We start from the raw sequence: 20,398 nt of genomic DNA on the forward strand, positions 1-20,398 counted from the left end.
TTTACAATAGAAAGATAAAAATCCAAACAAACCCGTTAATATTCATTTTTGTTTTAAATAATGTCATATCAAAAGATAAAAGAAGTTTGCAAATAAGTTTTTGAATGTCAACATTGGCTAAATTTACGTTTTTGAATGCAGAAATAAGTTATATCTCAATTTTCTTACCTACTGATATAGATGTCTGCATGTAGTGACCTTCGAAAATTACATGATGAGAGAGTTAAAAAAATGTTGTTATCATGTTAAGTGTCATCTATGCAATAGGTAAATATAATTTTTTTATGGTGAGCATAATTATCGGGCTTTTTTTCATACGCTTTCTGTCAACTGATCTCAGAGCCTTATATTTATTTTACCAAACTTCAGAAAATTGATACTGCCATGTCCCATTCTATTTCATTCCCTAATTTAAAATTTTGTGATTATATTTTCCTCAATTTCTATTGAAATTCTTTCTATGTTAAAATCGAATCTCTTAAAATTTGATAGGCGAAAGAATAAACGATACCAGGAAATTGAAACATTCGATTCATAATCTATGCGCTAGTCCATTTACTCATTCGTATCTTTACATTCACAATCTCTATTTCAAAGCTTGAACTTGTTTATTGTGCATTACATTTTGAGAATTTTACTAAAGCAAATCTCTGAATTTTGAATATCTAATGGTTAATTGCTCATAAAAATGATGCACAAATTTTCTGAGCATAACAACTGACGAATGATCACTTAAATAAATCTCACATTTTATTGTTTAATACATATAGCATGTAACAGCAAATGAGTTTTGATTCAAAAGTTTCAGAGCTAGACTAATGCATAGATATTGGTATGCAATGGTAATTTATGCATCGTACTACAAGACTGCATTATTGAATAGATGTTTACTCGTGATAACTTTGAATGGACCTTTTCTGTTAAATAGCTATGTTTCACTGCAAACTGTGACGTTATATAATTTTTCATAGTATAAAAAAAGGAAGAATTTGAAATTTCCAAGTAACATTTATCAAAATTAACGTATTCATGTTGAAAAGATTCATAACTTATAAAATTAGACGCAATGGAATTCTACATTCATTGTCAGTAACCCTTTAAGCTACATAATCATGTTATGGACTGCAGTCTCTATGTTATCAAAGTAGGAAAGTTTCCAAATTTGTTATGATGAGATACTGGCAGGAAATATCAACAACGTACCTCAATAGGAAGGATTCTTTTCATTATATTTATATAAAAACGTGAGGGTTTCGAAAACAAGACAAAATTCTACTCATATTTACCAAGTTTTACCGTTATTTCTATTATTCAAGGAAATCGTTGTATTAAGAAATCTGTTCTGACAAATGTTTTCATTAGTAAAATTTGCTAATGAATGAATAAAATTAGAGAAAAAATTTACCAATAATAAAGCTTTCCTTGTGCTTTATAGCATTTTTGTGTAAAAAAATCAATTTTATATATAAAAAAGAAAACTTTTTTGAAATGAATTTTTATTTAAAAGAATACTAGAAAATAATCAAAAGTTTGAAAATCATAAAGCTTCAAAAAAGCACGTATATAACACATACAACTTAGAAAAAGTGCATACGTTACTGATTTAAATGGCAATATGCATCTAAATGAATAATCCTTTTTTTTTTCAAAACTTTCTTTGTAGATATGGGAATTGGTATGGTATAGACAATATTTAATTGTATCATTAAGTAGGTTAACGTTTTTTTGCATCATGCAACTTTTCGGAGCAATTTGTATTCATCATTATTCAACAAATATAGAAAGAATTTAAAATTAAACTGCACTTCATTTTAAAAATATAAATTAAATATTTAATATTCATAAAAAATATGTATTCCTAAATTTTGCAAATTCCTACTCTCTTCGCCAGGATAGGAAATATTTAGCTTATCTTGGAAATATTGAAATAAAATTCTAGGCTCTATAAAGAAAAATTAATTGTAAATATAAATTACATCAACTTATAAAACTAATTATTTATGGTATCATTATGTATTTTGCATATTTATATTTTGTATATTGGATCTAAAATTTTTTTCGACAAATTGGAAAGTGACTTCCCATCTATAATTTAGTGGTTTTCATTTCAGATTTGCGAATTGTGAAGTTTGGGGCAATTTGATGCATGTGAAGAACTATGAATAAAGTAAAATCACTTTTTATAATAATTCATTATTTTACAGCTTTTTAGCTAAAATTACTCATTACTCTTGAATTAAAAAAAAACATCATCAAAGTGAAATATAATCAATAAAATTCAAAGAACAGCAATTTACTGAGCAAAAAATTACTTGTTTCAAAATGTAATTTTTATCTGGAAGAATTAACTTGTACATTTATAATTTATATAACACTGTATGCGCGACTGCAGAAATGGATCATCTTGCATCTTCTGCAATTGATCATATTTAGAAGACAGCATGAGATAATTTAAACCTACAGAGGAATTAACAATTTAAAATTTTAGTTGACATGACTTAATCTCACATACATAAATACTTAAATCAGATAGTTTTTTATTTATCCAACAAGAAATTTTTGAACAAAATTTCACTTATTAAATTTTGCACAGATTTTGATATTCATCCTAATCTTTTGTGTAAAGATTGCATTTTGAATTTCATGCATCCATGAAATACTATGAGCAGTTTTTTAATTAAATTGTCATCTTGAACAATAAATAAATTACACATAATCTAAAAATAAAAGGCAAATTTCTATATCTTTATATATAAGTGAATTCAATATGAATAATAAAATAAACGCATCTTTATGTTTATGTAAATATTAATATTTTAAAATTTGTAATATAACTATTGGAATACTAAATAGCGAAAAATATTTTAGGCTTACCTCTTACGGAACACAAGAATCAATTGAAACACTATTTGAAACTCTACTTCACGATCAGTTTCATGGAAATACGAAACTGATGAATAATTATCAATAATAATATCTTGATAATCATTAATCGTTGTTCATTATAGATGCCAACGAATCTTTTAAGAAAACCTTAAACGAATTCTATACGTTCATTAATTAAAGGAACATCATTAAAATAGCAGAAGAAAAATTATTCCTTTTAAACATGGAAAATAATTTTATTCAATAAAACTCAGATTATTATTAGTAGTAGTAGTATTATTTGCTATACCGGAAAATCATTTTTCAACCTAAGATATAAGTATATAAGGAAAAAATATAAATTCAAGAGTGCATCAATTTTTGTTAAATTTTCTTTCTAAGAATATATTAAAATTCAAATAACGATGTCATTATATATATTTCAGTGTCTAGGAAAGATTTTAATTTAATATTGTGGGAAGTGCTGACAGATCCCGTATCCTGTATGGCGCCATGCTGGCCATGTTGCGTCACGTCATTAATCACGTGATGCTTTCCCGCCATTATTGGCAGACGAGAGTTGGGCAGTGAGACTGCAAGACGTGCAGCTCACGCTCATGTATCTTTTATGTTCTATGTAGTAATGTTTTGTCCTTTGTACTTTAATCTTAATAAATATATTTCAAATATTAATGCTGGTCGTTGCCTTTTCCCACATTTTTGGGGGCTCGGCCTTTCTCGTGAATACCCCTAGCAAATCCCGCCAAATTGTTGAAAAGCTGTGGACGTTAGTACAATTTAAGACGTTAAATTGATGCTAAGAATTTTGATAAGAGTGGATTTTTGCCGTGGATATTTTAATGGACGTTAGTGCACGTTTTGGATGGATATGATTCAAGTGGAAACGTTAAAGGTTCAAGTACTTCGTGTTCTTGTGCAACTGTGCTGACATATACTGGCTGCTTTAAAAAAAAAAAGGAACTTTTAAGAGTGAATAATTCGACTGCTCCCAACCAGGTAGGCGCAATTTTTTCCCAAGTTTGTAATTTATAGTACATTTTTCATTCTCCCTTTATTTAATTCTCCCTTTAAATTTTAATCCCGAGTGAATGTGCATTAGTTCTGTTTTAATTCATTACAATGTCTTTAAAACTAGGCGATATTGAATTAATCGCTAACTCCCTTAAATATGCAAAAACTAATTCCGTAAAATTGCTTAACTCTGTGTTAGGTTACAGTAATTTTGACCATTCTTCTCGAAAAAGAATGAGAAATTTTGAAAGATTTGAAAATTTAGATGTAGAAAAACATAAACAAGAATTGCTGAAGATTTTTTCTTTATCTGATTTTATCTCCGTTTCTGATTTATTACATTTAGAAGTAAACGAAAGTAACAAAGATAATTTGTGTGAAAATATTTTTAAAGCCCTAACAAATTTAAATGAATTTCAGAAATCGCTAGACATTAGTTTTTTATTGGAAACAGAAGAAAAACCTTTATCTCCTCAACAGATTTCTGAAACCGAAAGTTCAACAAGTAATGGGGGTAATAATTCTTCCTTCCCCATCCCCGTAACTTCAGACGAAACATTAATAAATAACAGTCAGGCATTAATTACTGGCGCCAAAAGAGAATCACTCGAAAATGATCCCTCGAATAAACAAACGATGAATGAAATAAACCTTCAGTTTTGTTTTTTATTACGCGATCTCTGTGGTAGTAGCAGAAACTTCACAGGAAATGATTCCTATTCGATTAAAAGTTTTTTTTATGATGTTGAAGAGAATTTTTCGCTTTTTCCTTCTTTAAGCGAACAACAAAAATTAATCTTTGCAAAGAGGTTAGTTTCCGGTACTGCTAAATCTTTTTTATTCTCACAAAGAAATCTAAATTCCTATCAAGCTTTTAAAAGTGCATTAATTAATGAATTTTCCGATAAAGTAACTTCTATTGAAATACATAAACAACTAGAAAGACGTAAAATGCGCTCGAATGAAACTTTTATGCAATATTTTATTGCCATGCGTGAAATTGCGAATCAGTCTGAAACCCTTATTGATGAATGTTCTGTTATTCAATACACAATAAATGGGATACAGGGTTCCCCTTCTGATAAAATTATTCTTTACGGTGCAAAATGTTATTCTGAGTTTAAAGAAAAATTACGAATTTTCGAAACTATCGTAAGGGCAATGAACGCAAATAATTCAAAGATGTCGTATTCTAGATATGCTAATGACGGCCAAAGACGTGATACAATACATAAAATCCCTGTCCAACAAAGAGAATCAAAATCGAATTTTAGTAATCCGACTAACAGTAACATGCGTTGTTTTAACTGTAACGATTTTGGACATATCTCAAAGTCTTGCCCTAATCGTAATCGTGGTCCTAAATGTCTTTCTTGTAATCTTTTCGGACATAAATCTTTCGATTGTCATCGTACTACTCGGAATGACAGTTCTACCCCACGGGATAATGTCAACACTTTACATTTATTGCATTCTCCGTCGAATATGCATAAAGAGGTTGTTATTCTTAATAATACACTTTCCGGATTAGTCGATACTGGTAGTTTTTCGACACTTCTCAAACATTCTGCATGGATTAAACTAGGATCGCCGCCGTTGGCGAATAACAAGATGACACTAACTGGATTCGGTTTTTCCCAAACTAAAATAATTGGTTCCTTTGAATCTGAAATTATTATTGACAAACAAAGTTTTCCTGTTTTTATTTCTGTGGTACCTAATAATTGTACTACTTATGACCTAATAATAGGTTGCGACGTAATAAATCAGGCAAATTTGACAATTAAACCTGACGGTGTTGTATTTTCCAAAATTTCTAAATCTGATGATCCTGTTGAAACTGACAGTTTTATAATGGCTATTTCTGCCGAAACTCCCACGTTTGATATAGGTCCGAATATTTCTAAACAAACTCGCAATGAGGTTGAACAGATTTTGTTAGCCTATAAACCTAACAAAACTAAAACCACGAACATCGCACTTGATATAACGCTTACTGACGATGAGCCAATTTTCCACTCTCCTCGACGTTTACCCTTTGCCGAACGTGATATAGTAAATGCGCAGATAGACGAGTGGTTAAAAAATGGAATTATAGAACCATGTTCTTCACCCTATGCTAGTCAAGTTGTCGTAGTTCGTAAGAAAGATGGAAAACATAGAGTCTGTATAGATTATAGAAAATTAAATCGTAAATTAGTTAAAGACCATTATCCACTACCATTAATTGATGACATTTTAGATCGTCTTCAAAATGCTAAAATTTTCAGTACTCTCGATTTGCGTAACGGATTTTTTCATGTGCCGGTAAAAGAAAAAAGTCGTTGTTACACCAGTTTCGTCACAAATACAGGTCAATTTCAATTCCGTTATATGCCATTCGGTTTAAGTTCATGTCCTCCTGTCTTTATGCGATACATAAATGCCGTTTTTCGTGATCTTATTGCAAAAGGCACTGTCCTCCCGTATATGGATGACATCGTCATTCCCGCAAATAATGAATCTGAGGCTCTCGAACGCCTTAACACTGTTTTAAAAGTAGCTCGCGATTATGGACTAGATATAAACTTTAAAAAATGTCAATTTTTGTATAGTCAGATTGAATTTTTGGGTCACGTAGTAGAACACGGCAAATTGCTCCCTTCACCCTCCAAAACTAAAGCCGTTCTTAATTATCCTGAGTTAAAAAATGCAAAAGACGTACAACGTTTTCTAGGTCTTACGGGATACTTTAGAAAATTTATTCCCTCATACTCTACTGTAGCAAAACCACTTAGTGATCTTCTTCGTAAGGACAGCCCCTTTCTATTTCAAGCTCAGAAAAAAACTGCGTTTTTACGCTTAAAACAGTTACTTTCTGATAAACCCGTTTTAACTATTTTTAATCAAGGCAGTCCCATTGAAATTCATACAGACGCGCCAATTGATGGCTTGGGGGCAGTCCTACTACAAAAATCCAAAGATGATAACAAATTCCATCCAGTGTATTATATGTCCAAGAAAACGTCTGACAGCGAAAGAAAATACACCAGCTATGAACTGGAGGTACTCGCCATTGTAGAAGCTCTTAAAAAATTCCGAATTTACATCCTCGGATCACACTTTAAAATTATCACTGACTGTAATGCATTCGTCAAAACGTTAAATAAAAAAGAAATGAATTCCCGCATTTCGCGATGGGCATTATACCTTCAGGATTTTGACTACGAAATAGAGCATCGAACCGGTTCAAAGATGACTCATGTCGACGCTCTTAGCCGAAGCCCATGCTGCATGATCATTCAAGACTGTGTCAATCTTCAAATTTTCAAAGCTCAACAGACAGATGAGCATATTACAGCTATAAAAGCATTACTTCAAAATGCACCTTACGAGAACTACATAGTCAAAAACAACATTTTATATAAGAACTTAGACGGAATCGATTTATTTGTCGTACCAGATGATATGCAGGCCAACATTATTAAATCCTGTCATGAACGAGGCCATTTTGCAGTAAAACGCACGCAGGAAATGTTAAACAAAGAATTCTTTATTCCGAACTTGAAAGAGAAAATTGAACGATGCATACGCAACTGTGTAACATGCATTCTAAATAACAGAAAACGTGGCAAATTAGATGGCACTTTGCATCCACTTGACAAAGACGATACTCCCTTTCATACATATCATATTGATCATTTGGGTCCTCTTCCCAGCACTTCTAAGAAATATAAGCATATTCTGGCGATCATCGATTCCTTTACGAAGTTTGTGTGGCTTTACCCGACCAAGTCCACCGACACCGCTGAAGTTCTCAATAAGCTCGAATGCCAAAGATCAGTTTTCGGTAATCCTTCAAGGATTATTACGGACAGAGGTACCGCTTTCACATCTACGTCATTCAAAGAATATTGTGAACATCAGCATATCACCCACATTGCTATTACAGCTGGACTTCCTAGATCAAACGGTCAGGTAGAAAGACTTAATTCTACTATCATATCTGTACTCTCCAAGCTATCCATAGAAAACCCTGAGAAATGGTATAGCCATGTTGCTTCCGTTCAGCAAATTATTAATTCTACATTTCAACGAAGTATCAATTCTACTCCATTCGAAATTCTGTTTGGAACTAAAATGAAATCTGAGCATGATATAAAAATCCTCGAAATCGTCAACGAAGAGATCCAGTCTGCATTTCTCCAACAGCGTGATGAGCTCCGTAAAGATGCAAAACAACAAATCCTCAAAATCCAAGAAGAAAATCGCCGTACCTACAATCTGCGTAGGAAACATGCTCAAAAATTTAAATTGAATGATCTCGTCGCAATCAAGCGCACTCAATTTGGCCCTGGTCTGAAATTGAAACAAAAATTTCTCGGACCATATAAAGTGATCAAAATTAAAGCAAACGACACATACGATGTTGAAAAGTATGATTTCTTCGATGGACCATCAAAAACTTCAACTTGTGCAGAATATATGAAACCATGGTCCAGCAATATAGAACATATCACTTGAATTGTGTTTCAAAAGAAAACACTGAACACTACTTAAAGAGAAAGAGAACTATTTTCCTTCTTTTTGTGTGTGTATATTTGGACGATATAGACTTTGATTTTTTTTTCTCTGTTTATTTTGTGTTTTTATATTTTTTATATGTTCAACAATAATATTATTTTTATTTTTAGTTAGTTATTCGATATTTCCAGTGCACGCTATTGTATTGCTATATACTTATGCTGTCACGGATGGTATGACTATTTTATTTGTTTTATCTTGTGAATATTTCAATTTTACAAATTATTTTCCTGTATTTGCTGTTTGTTTTATATATTTACTTCATTGTACTGTATACCATAAGGCGAGGTCGCCTATCCTGTCATGATGGCCGATGTGGGAAGCGCTGACAGATCCCGTATCCTGTATGGCGCCATGCTGGCCATGTTGCGTCACGTCATTAATCACGTGATGCTTTCCCGCCAATATTGGCAGACGAGAGTTGGGCAGTGAGACTGCAAGACGTGCAGCTCACGCTCATGTATCTTTTATGTTCTATGTAGTAATGTTTTGTCCTTTGTACTTTAATCTTAATAAATATATTTCAAATATTAATGCTGGTCGTTGCCTTTTCCCACAATATGAAATGTTTAAAAGATGTTTCCACAGCAGTTATAAGAAGCAATTCCAAAAACTATATACAATATTTGAGTTATTTTCTTTCATTAAAATTGCTATAGTTTATATACGCGTCTGAAAATTTAAAGAGCCTAATTTTATAAAAGAACTGTTCATTCAATGTAGTAACAATAATTTTTGGACTGTGAAACAATTATATTAGTGACCGTAATGAAAAGACCATAGTATTTTTTTTCTTTCTTGTAAATTACTTTTGTAATCATTTTCTTGCAAATTAAATCACTTTGTTCGTTCATGCGTAATAAAAGCACAACTTTCGAAAATAAATATTTGTCGAAATTTCATTTTATTTCTTTTCTTAAGCAACAATTTTTACTTATTTTTATATTTTTAATTTAATTTCCTGTCATTAACAATTTTTTTCAAATTTTTAATAATCAAAAATTAAAATGTTCTAACGATTGAGTACATTGCCCTTGCCAACATCCCCATCAAATAAATTCACCAATAGGTAAAATTAAGCACTTTGCTTTAATTTTAGCTTGTATCTTAATTTTGTCGTCAGGAGTGTAAATGCAAATGAAAGTTTCTACTATTTAATATTACAAAAATCAGACATTTTATACTTTGGTTTTTTGTTTTTTGTTTTTTTATTATACTATTATGAGCTTGCGAAGTTTAAGTTTTCATGTTTTCTTTATTTGCTTTAATTTTCAGAATTTACATTATAAGCTGAAAGAATGTCAAAAATTCTCTTGTGACAAGTATTTTGTAGAAGGAACGATGAAGTTAATTTCATTTCTTTCAGGTGATAGAATAAAAGGTTGCATTCAACTTCAACAGCCTATGAAAATATTCTTATTTTTCCTGATTAAGAATCAATATACCCATCATTCATAAGGCAGCTAAATTATCTTCAAAATTATTATAGCAGATTCAAATTAGTAATTTGAGAGAAAAGAAATAAAACTCTAACTTTTTGATGGTGGAACATGGTCACAGTTCCACCATCCAAAAAATAAAGAAAAATATATTCTTATATGGAATTTGTCACATCCATTAGAGACGTTCATGATTTCTATATCATAATAACTATTAGAATTTAAACTTAATAATTTCTCAAAAAGGAATAAAAGTAATCACTATGGAAATACTTATGAATAATTTTCCTGGCCACCATTCCTACCATAATACCATAGTAGCTATATTTAGCTACTTAGCTATTAGGAGCAGTATTATACGTCATCAAAAACTTTTTTTAGTCAAATCTTCAATCTTGTTTAAACCTATGCCTATCAAAAGTGCCTATGTTTCATAAAAAGTAATAAATTTATGCTGCTTATATTAAAACCATTTTATACTGAATACATATTGTTGTTGGAATAGCTCTTTTGCATGAATGTGCATTTAATTTAAGATTTGTAATTTATCTTGTCACGTATTTAAATCTATGCCAAACATGTATTCGCAAAAATATTTCTACTGTATCTATTTGAGATCTTAATGAAAGGAAATTTTTGAAAATTATTTTATCGATATTGTAATTTACTATAGTTAGAACCCTGTGCTAAGATTCATTTCTAATTTTTAAAGTTAAATCCCTAATTTTTCTAAAAACTCCCACATTATTTTAATTTATAAAATAGTTCGAATGAATCTGAAAATTGGGAAGAAAGTAATGAGCAGTAGAATGGAAAGAGTTAATTTGTAATTAACCTATTTTAGATTCTAATTGAAAAATAGTTAGCCAAATATGATCCAAATTTTCCTTGCATAAATTTTTTCTATGATTTAAATGGAGGATGTAGGTACTAAAATCTGAAAGTTTGAAATTAGAAGAAAATTAATAGCTTTGCGAAAAATAAAACAAGCAAGAAATAACAAAGCAAGAAATAACAAATTTAAACTGAAATGACTAAATGTAGCGATATAATTACAATTTTATGTAGTAATTACAATGATGATATAGATGTATAGTTAAATATATAAAATACATTTAATTAAAATCTCAGGGCAAAATATTAAAATGTTGATTCTAATAAAGAAATAGGAAATTTCATTATTCTTTTCAGTAAAAGACAAATATGTTTTCAATTTAGCGTTAGTGGAGTAATATCTATCTGTATTGTCAATATAACCTGTGGATAATCATCACCCACATGGAGATTAAGAAAATGTTGGAAAATAAAATTTTCTGCATAGTAATTTAAGGAGGAACAGATTTATTTCCAAGGTGGGAATGCAAGTTAAATAGCTTAGGGATTGGCATGTATGAGTGTAATTGGCTGTATTCACATGACAGAAGCTCCTGAACCAGTTTCCACTTAACTCGTTAAAAATGTCCTTATGATTTATAATTAAATTTTAATCTCTTTAATTCAGGGATATATAACTTGAACAAAGAAATGTTCAACTTGGGTATCATTGTTTGGGTTTCGATGCCATAATTCCAAATCTAGCTGTTTTCTATTATTTAGATTATGAAGATACGGAAAAGAATCGATACATTATGCTATCAAAGATTTTAACATTTCTTATCAAATAGTTCACAGCAAATATTCATGAAAAATGTGAGTTATCATATTAATATTATTATATAGCTTATAATTAATAATAAATGTAATATTATTAACATTGCAAAAATTAATTCGGATAAACTTATAAGCAGAGGTTTGTGAACAGTATTATTTTTTTTTCATTCTGATACGATAAAAAAAAAGCAAATTAGTATGATAATTCAAATTTTATTTTAGTTTTAATGATTAAATTTTTAGGAATCCACAACTCAATTGTCTTTTTTCTAGATGTTTCTGCTCCGAAATCGTTTGCTTTGTTACGTAGTGAGGAAATGATATAGGAATATTCAGTTCAGTTCAAATAGAAAAGTATGCATTTCTAATCGTGACACAAAAACTCATTTCTAAGTCGTTGGACATGAGCAAGTAATACTTTAATGCTTTAAATAACGTAAAATATAATATTTTATATTGTCCATTCAATAAGTGAAATGCAGATATAACATCAAATATAAATGTTTTATATAATCATTTGATTCTATAAAGACATATTTGATAAACTTTTAATAAAAAAACACTTTTGATTTTCCAAACATGGGGTATTTATGAAATATTGAATATTATTATTTTAGACTAATTCACAGCTGTTTCACAGGATTGAAGCCGGTTTCTTCAGACAAACTTCGAAATTATCTAAAGTTGTCTAAAACTATGATATATAAGGCTTCATACATGTATCAATATTGATCGGTGAATATTTAAAAAAATATTTAATATTATAACATATTAAAACATTTTAATAAGGCTTGAAGAATTATAAGAATTTAGTAGACAGTTAAAATTTATTCAAAGGCAGACAAAACTTTTTTCAGCAGTATATTTATTGAGTGAAACAGCTCACATATAATTTTATGTCATTTAAAGCAATCACTCTTTTGGAAGTCCATGCCTGTTTCTGTCAGATTGAAAATTAGTTGTTGTATCATCATTAGCATGGACACCATGTATAAGCACCGGGAGGGGAGGGGTTCTTCTCACATAATATCAGACACTACTTTTCTAAGAAATCAACACATTAGATTGTTTTCCAGCTATTTGCCTTCAGATTACGGTTTTTATCAATTACAAATATTTTTAATAAGGCAAGAAAGACCTCATCCCGAGAAAAACATAGTTCCCTAAATGTTTTGACCGACTCTATGATATGAATTATTAGTATTTTCACACTAAATAATTCTATGAAATTGAATGGTTTTAGCTTAAAATATATATTTTTATTAAGGTAATATTATATGTTTTAATATATCCCTCTCACTATTAAGTCGACGAAATCCGGACGTGCAAATTCTATCCTAATAGGCCGTTTGGGGGTCGGTGTCTTTATCAAACGATGGTACAGGATGGAAAGCAAGCTATCACTAACGATGCTCTCGCTTTACATCCTGAATTCCTTTAAAAAAAAAAAAAAAAAAAAGATATCGCCCCAAAACTATTTCATAAGCATAAAGTTTTTATTGCCGTAGTACCGGATTAGTAATGAGAGGGTTAACGATAAATTTTGTTTAAATATATCACCTATTATAGTTGGATCAGAGGGTGTAATAACGCTTATAGTTTTCTGAGTTATGTCTTTAATGTTACCGCAGCCGAAATCTCAAATGTTATAAATAAAATTTGAGACGATTTATTATAAGAAGATGGATTTTTAAGAACAAGCAAGGAAAGTGTGCTACCCTTCTTTCTAAATTACTGAAAATAAAAAAAGTTTCACATTTTATGGAAATTTAAGTAAATGCTTTTCTTTATAACTTGAAATTAATCAAGTCTTCACAAGTATGGGAAAAAAATTCAAAATGATGTGCAATCTGAATACAAAGCTCCATAAATTAAATACTCAAACGAAATTAAAATTTAATCGCAGTATAATGGCTGAATCAGTTTTTTTTTTAAATTTTAATTAATTATTTTTTGCATAAAAATAAACTTAACATATACTTTAAAAATATACTATATATGCACAACCTTTTCATATTTATTAATTAATAGGTTGATGCACCTCAGTTACGATGATATTGAAATTATTATCATTAAAACTTAAATGAATCTAAAGATTTTATTCGTAAACATTTGCAAGTCACACAGAAATGAAAGGATTTATTTAATTTCTTAAAGCTCTTTTTTTTCAACTTAAAATTAATGAGTTAATTTTAATTTCTACAGAAAATTTAATTAGTTCTGCAGCGTTTTCTGTGCTCAAAAAAATTTTAGCATCCTATGTATTTATAAATAAACATTAAATTTTAATCAGTAACGAAGAAGAGAAGATTTATACATGAAAAATTATCCATAAAAGTATAATTACGGATATCAAATAAAAAATACCTTTTTTTCTGCCGATAATAAAGAATAAGGTCTAACAAGAATTATATAAATATACTTAAAAATAAAAATATACTTAAGGAATTTTTCTTTCAACTTTATTATTAAATTTAAGTTATTGAACAAAATAATTTTATTATTTATCTCATTGTTAAGGTGGAGAATAATATTAATATAACAATATCTCATTTTCTCATTATCGAACATGAAATGAAGCAATTGATATGAGTTACAATGTGTTAAGAAAGATTGCGAGCTACAAAGCTGTAAATACAATAATAATAATAATAACAATAATAATGAAGACGCGGTTTGCACAAATTTTCATAAGCATTCAAACTGTAATTGATGATAAAATTAAGAGTCCAAATGATAAAATATCAATAATCAAATGTCAAAGAAGCTGAATCATTTTGAGGACTCATCATTTTTCATGTAATTAGACTTCCGTAAACTTTATTCTATTAGTAACGAAACTAACAGGAAAGTCTTATCATTATCCGATAAGTTTTACTGATAAACAATTGGCCAAACCTAACTTTACTTAATTAGATAAATAAGTCATATATTATACAGTCTGTTTAGAAACCATTAAGTGAATCGGCAGAATCTAAAGACATCAAAGGTGATGATATATGTGTATAAAGGAAAGATTGCATTTTCACTGTCAAAACGTTGTTACTAAAATTATAATTTCTAATTAATTAAATGAAAAGTTTAAACTATTTAAATCCAAAACCATATTTAATACAAGCCGCCCTTACCAACGAGTTATTTGTCTGCAAAATTAATTACGTTTGATTTCAGTTAAATCTTTTTTCTATAACATTTCATTACATTAACAAATTATTTCCAAGAAATACGTAGTGGTAACGTTAATATAATTATAATGCGTTCACTTCATTTCGACATATGAACCTACTCGATGAAGACAAGTCTTATAATATCATAGGGATATTGAAAGCAAAAATTTCCATATAATCTATCATACAATTGATCATTGTATTCCGAGTTGATATAATTTCATTTCTTTTTTAGTTCAAGTAAGCTTTCCAATTAATAAACAAAATATTTCTTTTTATACAACATATACATTTAGGTTGCTTTTTCTACAATATATCAATTTCTACAACATATGAGAAGATTTTATTTAATATGTGGGAAGCAATGAAGAAGTTTTGGATTTCTTTTCAACTAAGATCTGTAATTTTGAAAATCATCCGAAACATCGTTTTAGCACTGAAAAATATTTAAAACACTGAAAAACTCAGTTTCTATTACAAAAAAAAAAAAAAAAGAAAAAAAAGAAAAAGAAAAAAAAAAGGTCCCAAAGGAACTCAGTATTTTGCTTAGTTTCTAAATTATTAGAATTATTAATTAATTTCTAAATTCTTCATTTCTAAATTATTAGAATAAAATATCATTCCAAGGTGTACATTTCCATTCTCCAAAAGATATTTGAATCAGATTTGTAAATTCTAGTTGTTTAAATGTAAGTAATGCGCCGCGCGCACGCACGCACGCACACACACACACACACACACACACACACACACACACACACACACACACACACACACACAGAGAGAGAGAGAGAGAGAGAGAGAGAGAGAAAGAGAGAGAGAGAGACGTACACATTCTCCTTTATTATTAATAAAGACTAGACTTACCATACAGACGTATTGTGCCTTCAGTTTCTCCTAGTGAATTTTTCGCCACACAGGTGTAAGCACCGAAATCTTCTGGCTTCAAATTTCTCACTGTTAACTGCATTGTTACTTTGTAGAGGCCCTTATTGAGAAGAACGCTGTTATACTTATCATTAGTCAACACCATCGTGCCGCTTTCCCTGTTCCAGTAGGTAACTGATTGCGGGAATGATTCTAAATTGCATGCCAAAGTTACATCAGTGCCGACAGGCGCACCTACAAGTTGACTAGGAATCCAAATCATGGGAGGAACTGAAAAAATTATTATGCAAATGATAGCATGAATACAGAGCAATGACTTGTAATACAGTTATGACTAAATATTTAAAAAGTTATTTAACATTTTTATGACTAAAAATTAACAGATATTTTATAAAAAAATATTCATGGGAATTTTTTATAAAATTTTAACATTTGCAACTTGATATTTCAGAATATCAAGTTGTCAGAATTCAGATCGTCAGCATGTAGAATACTGCATAGCAAGAATTTAAATGGATTAGGAGTTAGTACAGTTGAACATATTTCCTTAAAAGAAACAATGAAAAATAAATTGAAGAATTTTCTTAAAAAACTACATATTACACTTTTTATATCATTATATTTTTATATAAAAATATCTTTAATACTAGGAACAAGACGTAATAAATTTATATAATTTTCAAATATTTCATTTCATTCAAAATCTGTTTTTTCAAATAAGCAATATAAATATGTTAAAACTTTCAATAAATTCATGTGTTTTTAAGTAGGTTTCAAAATGTTAATATCAATTCGAAATTTGAAAATATGTATTAAATTAATAACTTCTTTGAACACCTTTTCCTGTCTTCTTCTTCTTTTTTATTTTTTTTGAGCATAAAAGGATTTTCAATTAAACAATATTCTTTTAGAAATAAATTGGTAAGATTAGAATAAAGCATTGCGAAAGGGTAACATTAGTTGCATAAAAAAAATGCAAATTCATTCTTTATATTTTAAAAACGCGTTTCCTTTTTCCATGCTTAAAAGAATTATTTAAAAAAAAACTTTTTATTGAAACATTATTTTTTTTAAAATTTTAATGAAATTTTTGTCTCCGTTTGAATTTTGTACAATTAAGTTACTACTGCTGCAAAAATAAGCTACTTATTAAAAAAAATTGTTAAAAAAACTAGGGAAATTTAATTGCATCATATATATATGAGTTTAAACAACTGGCATCTTCTTTTCAATAAGCAAAATATGATCTCAATTCAATTCTTAATACTAGTTTTTAGCATATGATATATTTTATTTTTGCTAGCTTGTATTTATAAATTTGAATTATTTATTCATTTTACTGTGGAAGTAACGCTGAATTCTGCCCTTTAGTTAAGATATTGAGAGAAATACAGGCATATGGTTTATTCATTCCCTATTTTTAGAATTTCCTCGCTTTTATCAAAATAATGCGCAATATTACTATTTTCTTCACTAACATGACGTTTTTATGCTATTAGGTTGAGGTACATGAGGTTTTTATGCTATGCGTGTTATTCATGCTATTGTATGTATGATGAAGTTTGAATTTATGACTTCATTCATATTTTTTTCTTTATTAAACTTGATCTTCTTATTTAGAATTTTTATTTACAATGAATTTAAAACATTCTACAATTTTTATTTTCAAAATTCTACAAAACATTCTACAAAATTTATGACTTCATTCATATTTTTTTCTTTATTAAATTTGATCTTCTTATTTAGAATTTTTATTTTCAATGAATTTAAAATATTCTACAAAATTTGCTCGACTTTAATAAATCAAGTATAAGCTTTAAATGAGCTATTGAAAGAGAATATCTATACTTACAATTCACATTCAGCACAATTCTTTTACTAACGGATGGCTGTACTCCATTGGATGCTATACACAGATATGCTCCCATCTGCAGCCGTCCAACTTTTGTGATATTCAGATCAGTGCTTTTTATTGATGTGACTAAAAACGAGGAAGGGATATCCATTTAATATATAAAAATAAACAGATGGAACAAAGAAAATAATCAAATTGTACTGAACTGTTTAGAAATCCAGTTTTAAAATAAATAGTAATGATACTGATACGTAAGTAAATTAGGTTTTAAATAAAATTGATACAGTGCAATTCATTTAAATCTAATACAGAAATTTTCATTCGATTCATTATGTGCAGCTATGAATTGCTTATACCACATGGGACTTTAAACTTTCCTTCCTGCTTTATCTGTAAATATTTCTAAACAATTACCGTCATTATTTCACATGTAAAATTTTATATTCTTGTTGCCATAAATGAAAAGAGATTCATTATTTTGAATTAAAATGTTTTACTTTCAAAACTAATTTTGAAAAGAGTTTTTTCAGTAGTTGACCTTAAAGTGTGTGTAAGCAATCATAACATGCAATAAAAGTCTACATAATCATTCAAAAGAATTAAGATATTAACATGTATTAGGTTTCTGAAAAGCAATTAAAATGAATAGCCCGTGATTTAAATCTTTATAGGTAATTCATTTTATGTTCATCTAATATACAAATGAAATTATTCGAAATTGTTTATTTCTATAATTTTGAAATTAAAAGCCTCTATAGGTGAAAATAATTAATTTATTTTTATACTTAAAAAAGGTTTGTTAAACATTAACTCTCAAAAATAGTGAAACTTGCTATTTCTGTTTTGCATAGTCAGAGGGTAATTCTTATTTATCTAATTCATTTAAAATGTAACAAGAAAAAAAATATTTTGTATCATATTTTCGATAGCATGTCAAAAAATATAATTCGTATGTAGTGAAATTTCAGTTTTTAAAAAAGAAAAAGATTCTTAAAAAATAATTAGCTCTTGTTGGAAAAAAAAAATTGGAAGAAATATGAAACTTTCTTTTATTTCCATATCATGATAGAAATTATTGAAAAATCCAGCATTAATTTCTTCATTGTGTTTATGCCATTTTAAAATATTGATTTCTATGAAAACATTTCCTTCTATAATATTAAATTTATTCTTTGACAATTGACAATACCCTGCCTAAAATATTGAAAATGTATGGTTTAATGAATAATTATTTTTTCCATGTCTATGAGAAACTATTTAAAGTGTTATTATTTTTTTTATTTAATAACACTTTATAATTTATATACATATATTGCTTAAAAATTGTGGAACCAGCATTATATCATTGAATTTTGGTTTGAATTGGTATATTTTTTGTCGTATTTGTAAACGAAGCTTATACGGCAATCATTCAAAATTCGATTAATGTTATAATCTACTATTTTTAATGATTAAAAACTCAATAAACGTTTTAGAAATAGAGGAAATTCTAATTTTCACTAGAAACGAAAAAAATAAACTTTGAAACTGATTGTTTGTTGATGAAAATTTCAGAAATTACAGATTAATAAGATTAATTACATTTCAGATATTAGAAAAAAAAATTCTTCTGAATAATTAGTTATTTTTTACATATATCAAAAAATACATTTTTTAATTAAGAAAATTGTAAGAATAATTTTAAGAAATAATGAATATATCTCACATATAGATTGTCACGTATTTCATCGTTAAAATTATTCATTACTCAACCAAGCCTGTACTAATCCATAGGCATTTATTTTCTTGCTTCATTACAATCTGCCTTCAATAACTTTGAAAAAAGTAAATAATAATAATTATAATAATAATAAATAAATAAATAAATAAAAACGTGACTGTGAAATTCATTAAAATTTTTAAGATTAATGGATCTCTTTTTAAATCATCCTTAATTTCACTTATTTAATTATGTTGGAATTCTAAAAATAAAGTAGGAAAGTGGAAATAAATGCAATCATTTAAACTATGAGTTCTTAAATATATTGTTATTGGCATATGCATGAAACTATAAATGTTTCTTGAAAAATCATTTAATAAAGTTAATTCTTTTTATTTTATAATCAAAGTAAAAAAAACAACAACAGTTGACTTGCATTTTATTCTAAATGCTTGGGGCTATTAAATATATGTGGTACCGAAGTAAATACAAAATTTGAAGGAATATTACATAAATAATACAAAAATATATTAGACATCAAAGTTTTCAATTGTCACTGTCCAGGGATCATTACTAAAGCCGACTTGGGAAATTGCATAAGAGACTGTTGACTCTAGGTTCTTTGATTGTAGCTGGTCTTAAATAAAAATTGATATTTCATTAAAAAAAAGAAGCCATTAGAAGATATTTAATGAGTTTGAAAATAGTGATTTCTTCTTATCATCTTTTCATCATAACCCCATGAAAATACATCCTCACGCCTTCAATATATGCTTTCACCTCTCAAGATATACCCTCACGCTTTAAGATGTATCTTTAAGCCTCAACATAAACCTTCAGACTTCAAGATATACCCTTATTCTTCAAAATGTACCCTGAGCCTCAAGATGTAGTTTAATGTCTCAAGAAGTACATTCGTGACTCAAACTGTGTTCCCACGTCTCAAGATGCACCTTCATGCCTCAGATTGTACCCCCATGCCTCGAAATGTACTTTCACGCTTTAAGATGTACCTTTACGCCTCAAGGTCAGCCTTCACGCCACAATATGTATACTCTCATGCAACAAGATGTACCTTCAAGCCTCAAGCTGCATCTTTTAATCTAAAACTGTACCTTCATGACTCAATATTTATCCTCGTATTTCAGGAGGTATTTCAAAATGTGCCCTCATGCTTCAAAATGTACCCCTCACGCTTCTAAGCATATTCTGACGTTTCTGTATTATTAGAGGTTGCACT

At 28.7% G+C, this 20,398-nt stretch overlaps 1 protein-coding gene across 1 annotated transcript in view; it reads right to left on the reverse strand.

Moving 5' to 3' along the window:
* Positions 1-20,398, reverse strand: part of LOC129969534 (protein CEPU-1-like) — a 300,199-nt gene that overhangs the window by 24,816 nt on the left and 254,985 nt on the right. Inside the window, exons 5-6 of the mRNA XM_056084145.1 lie at positions 17,457-17,585; positions 15,584-15,874 (exon numbers count right to left, since the gene is read on the reverse strand). Coding sequence (XP_055940120.1) covers positions 15,584-15,874; positions 17,457-17,585 — 420 coding nt within the window. The remainder of the gene's footprint in view (positions 1-15,583; positions 15,875-17,456; positions 17,586-20,398) is intronic.

Source organism: Argiope bruennichi, chromosome 5, assembly GCF_947563725.1.
Source record: "Argiope bruennichi chromosome 5, qqArgBrue1.1, whole genome shotgun sequence".
In the NCBI taxonomy this organism is placed as follows: domain Eukaryota; kingdom Metazoa; phylum Arthropoda; class Arachnida; order Araneae; family Araneidae; genus Argiope; species Argiope bruennichi.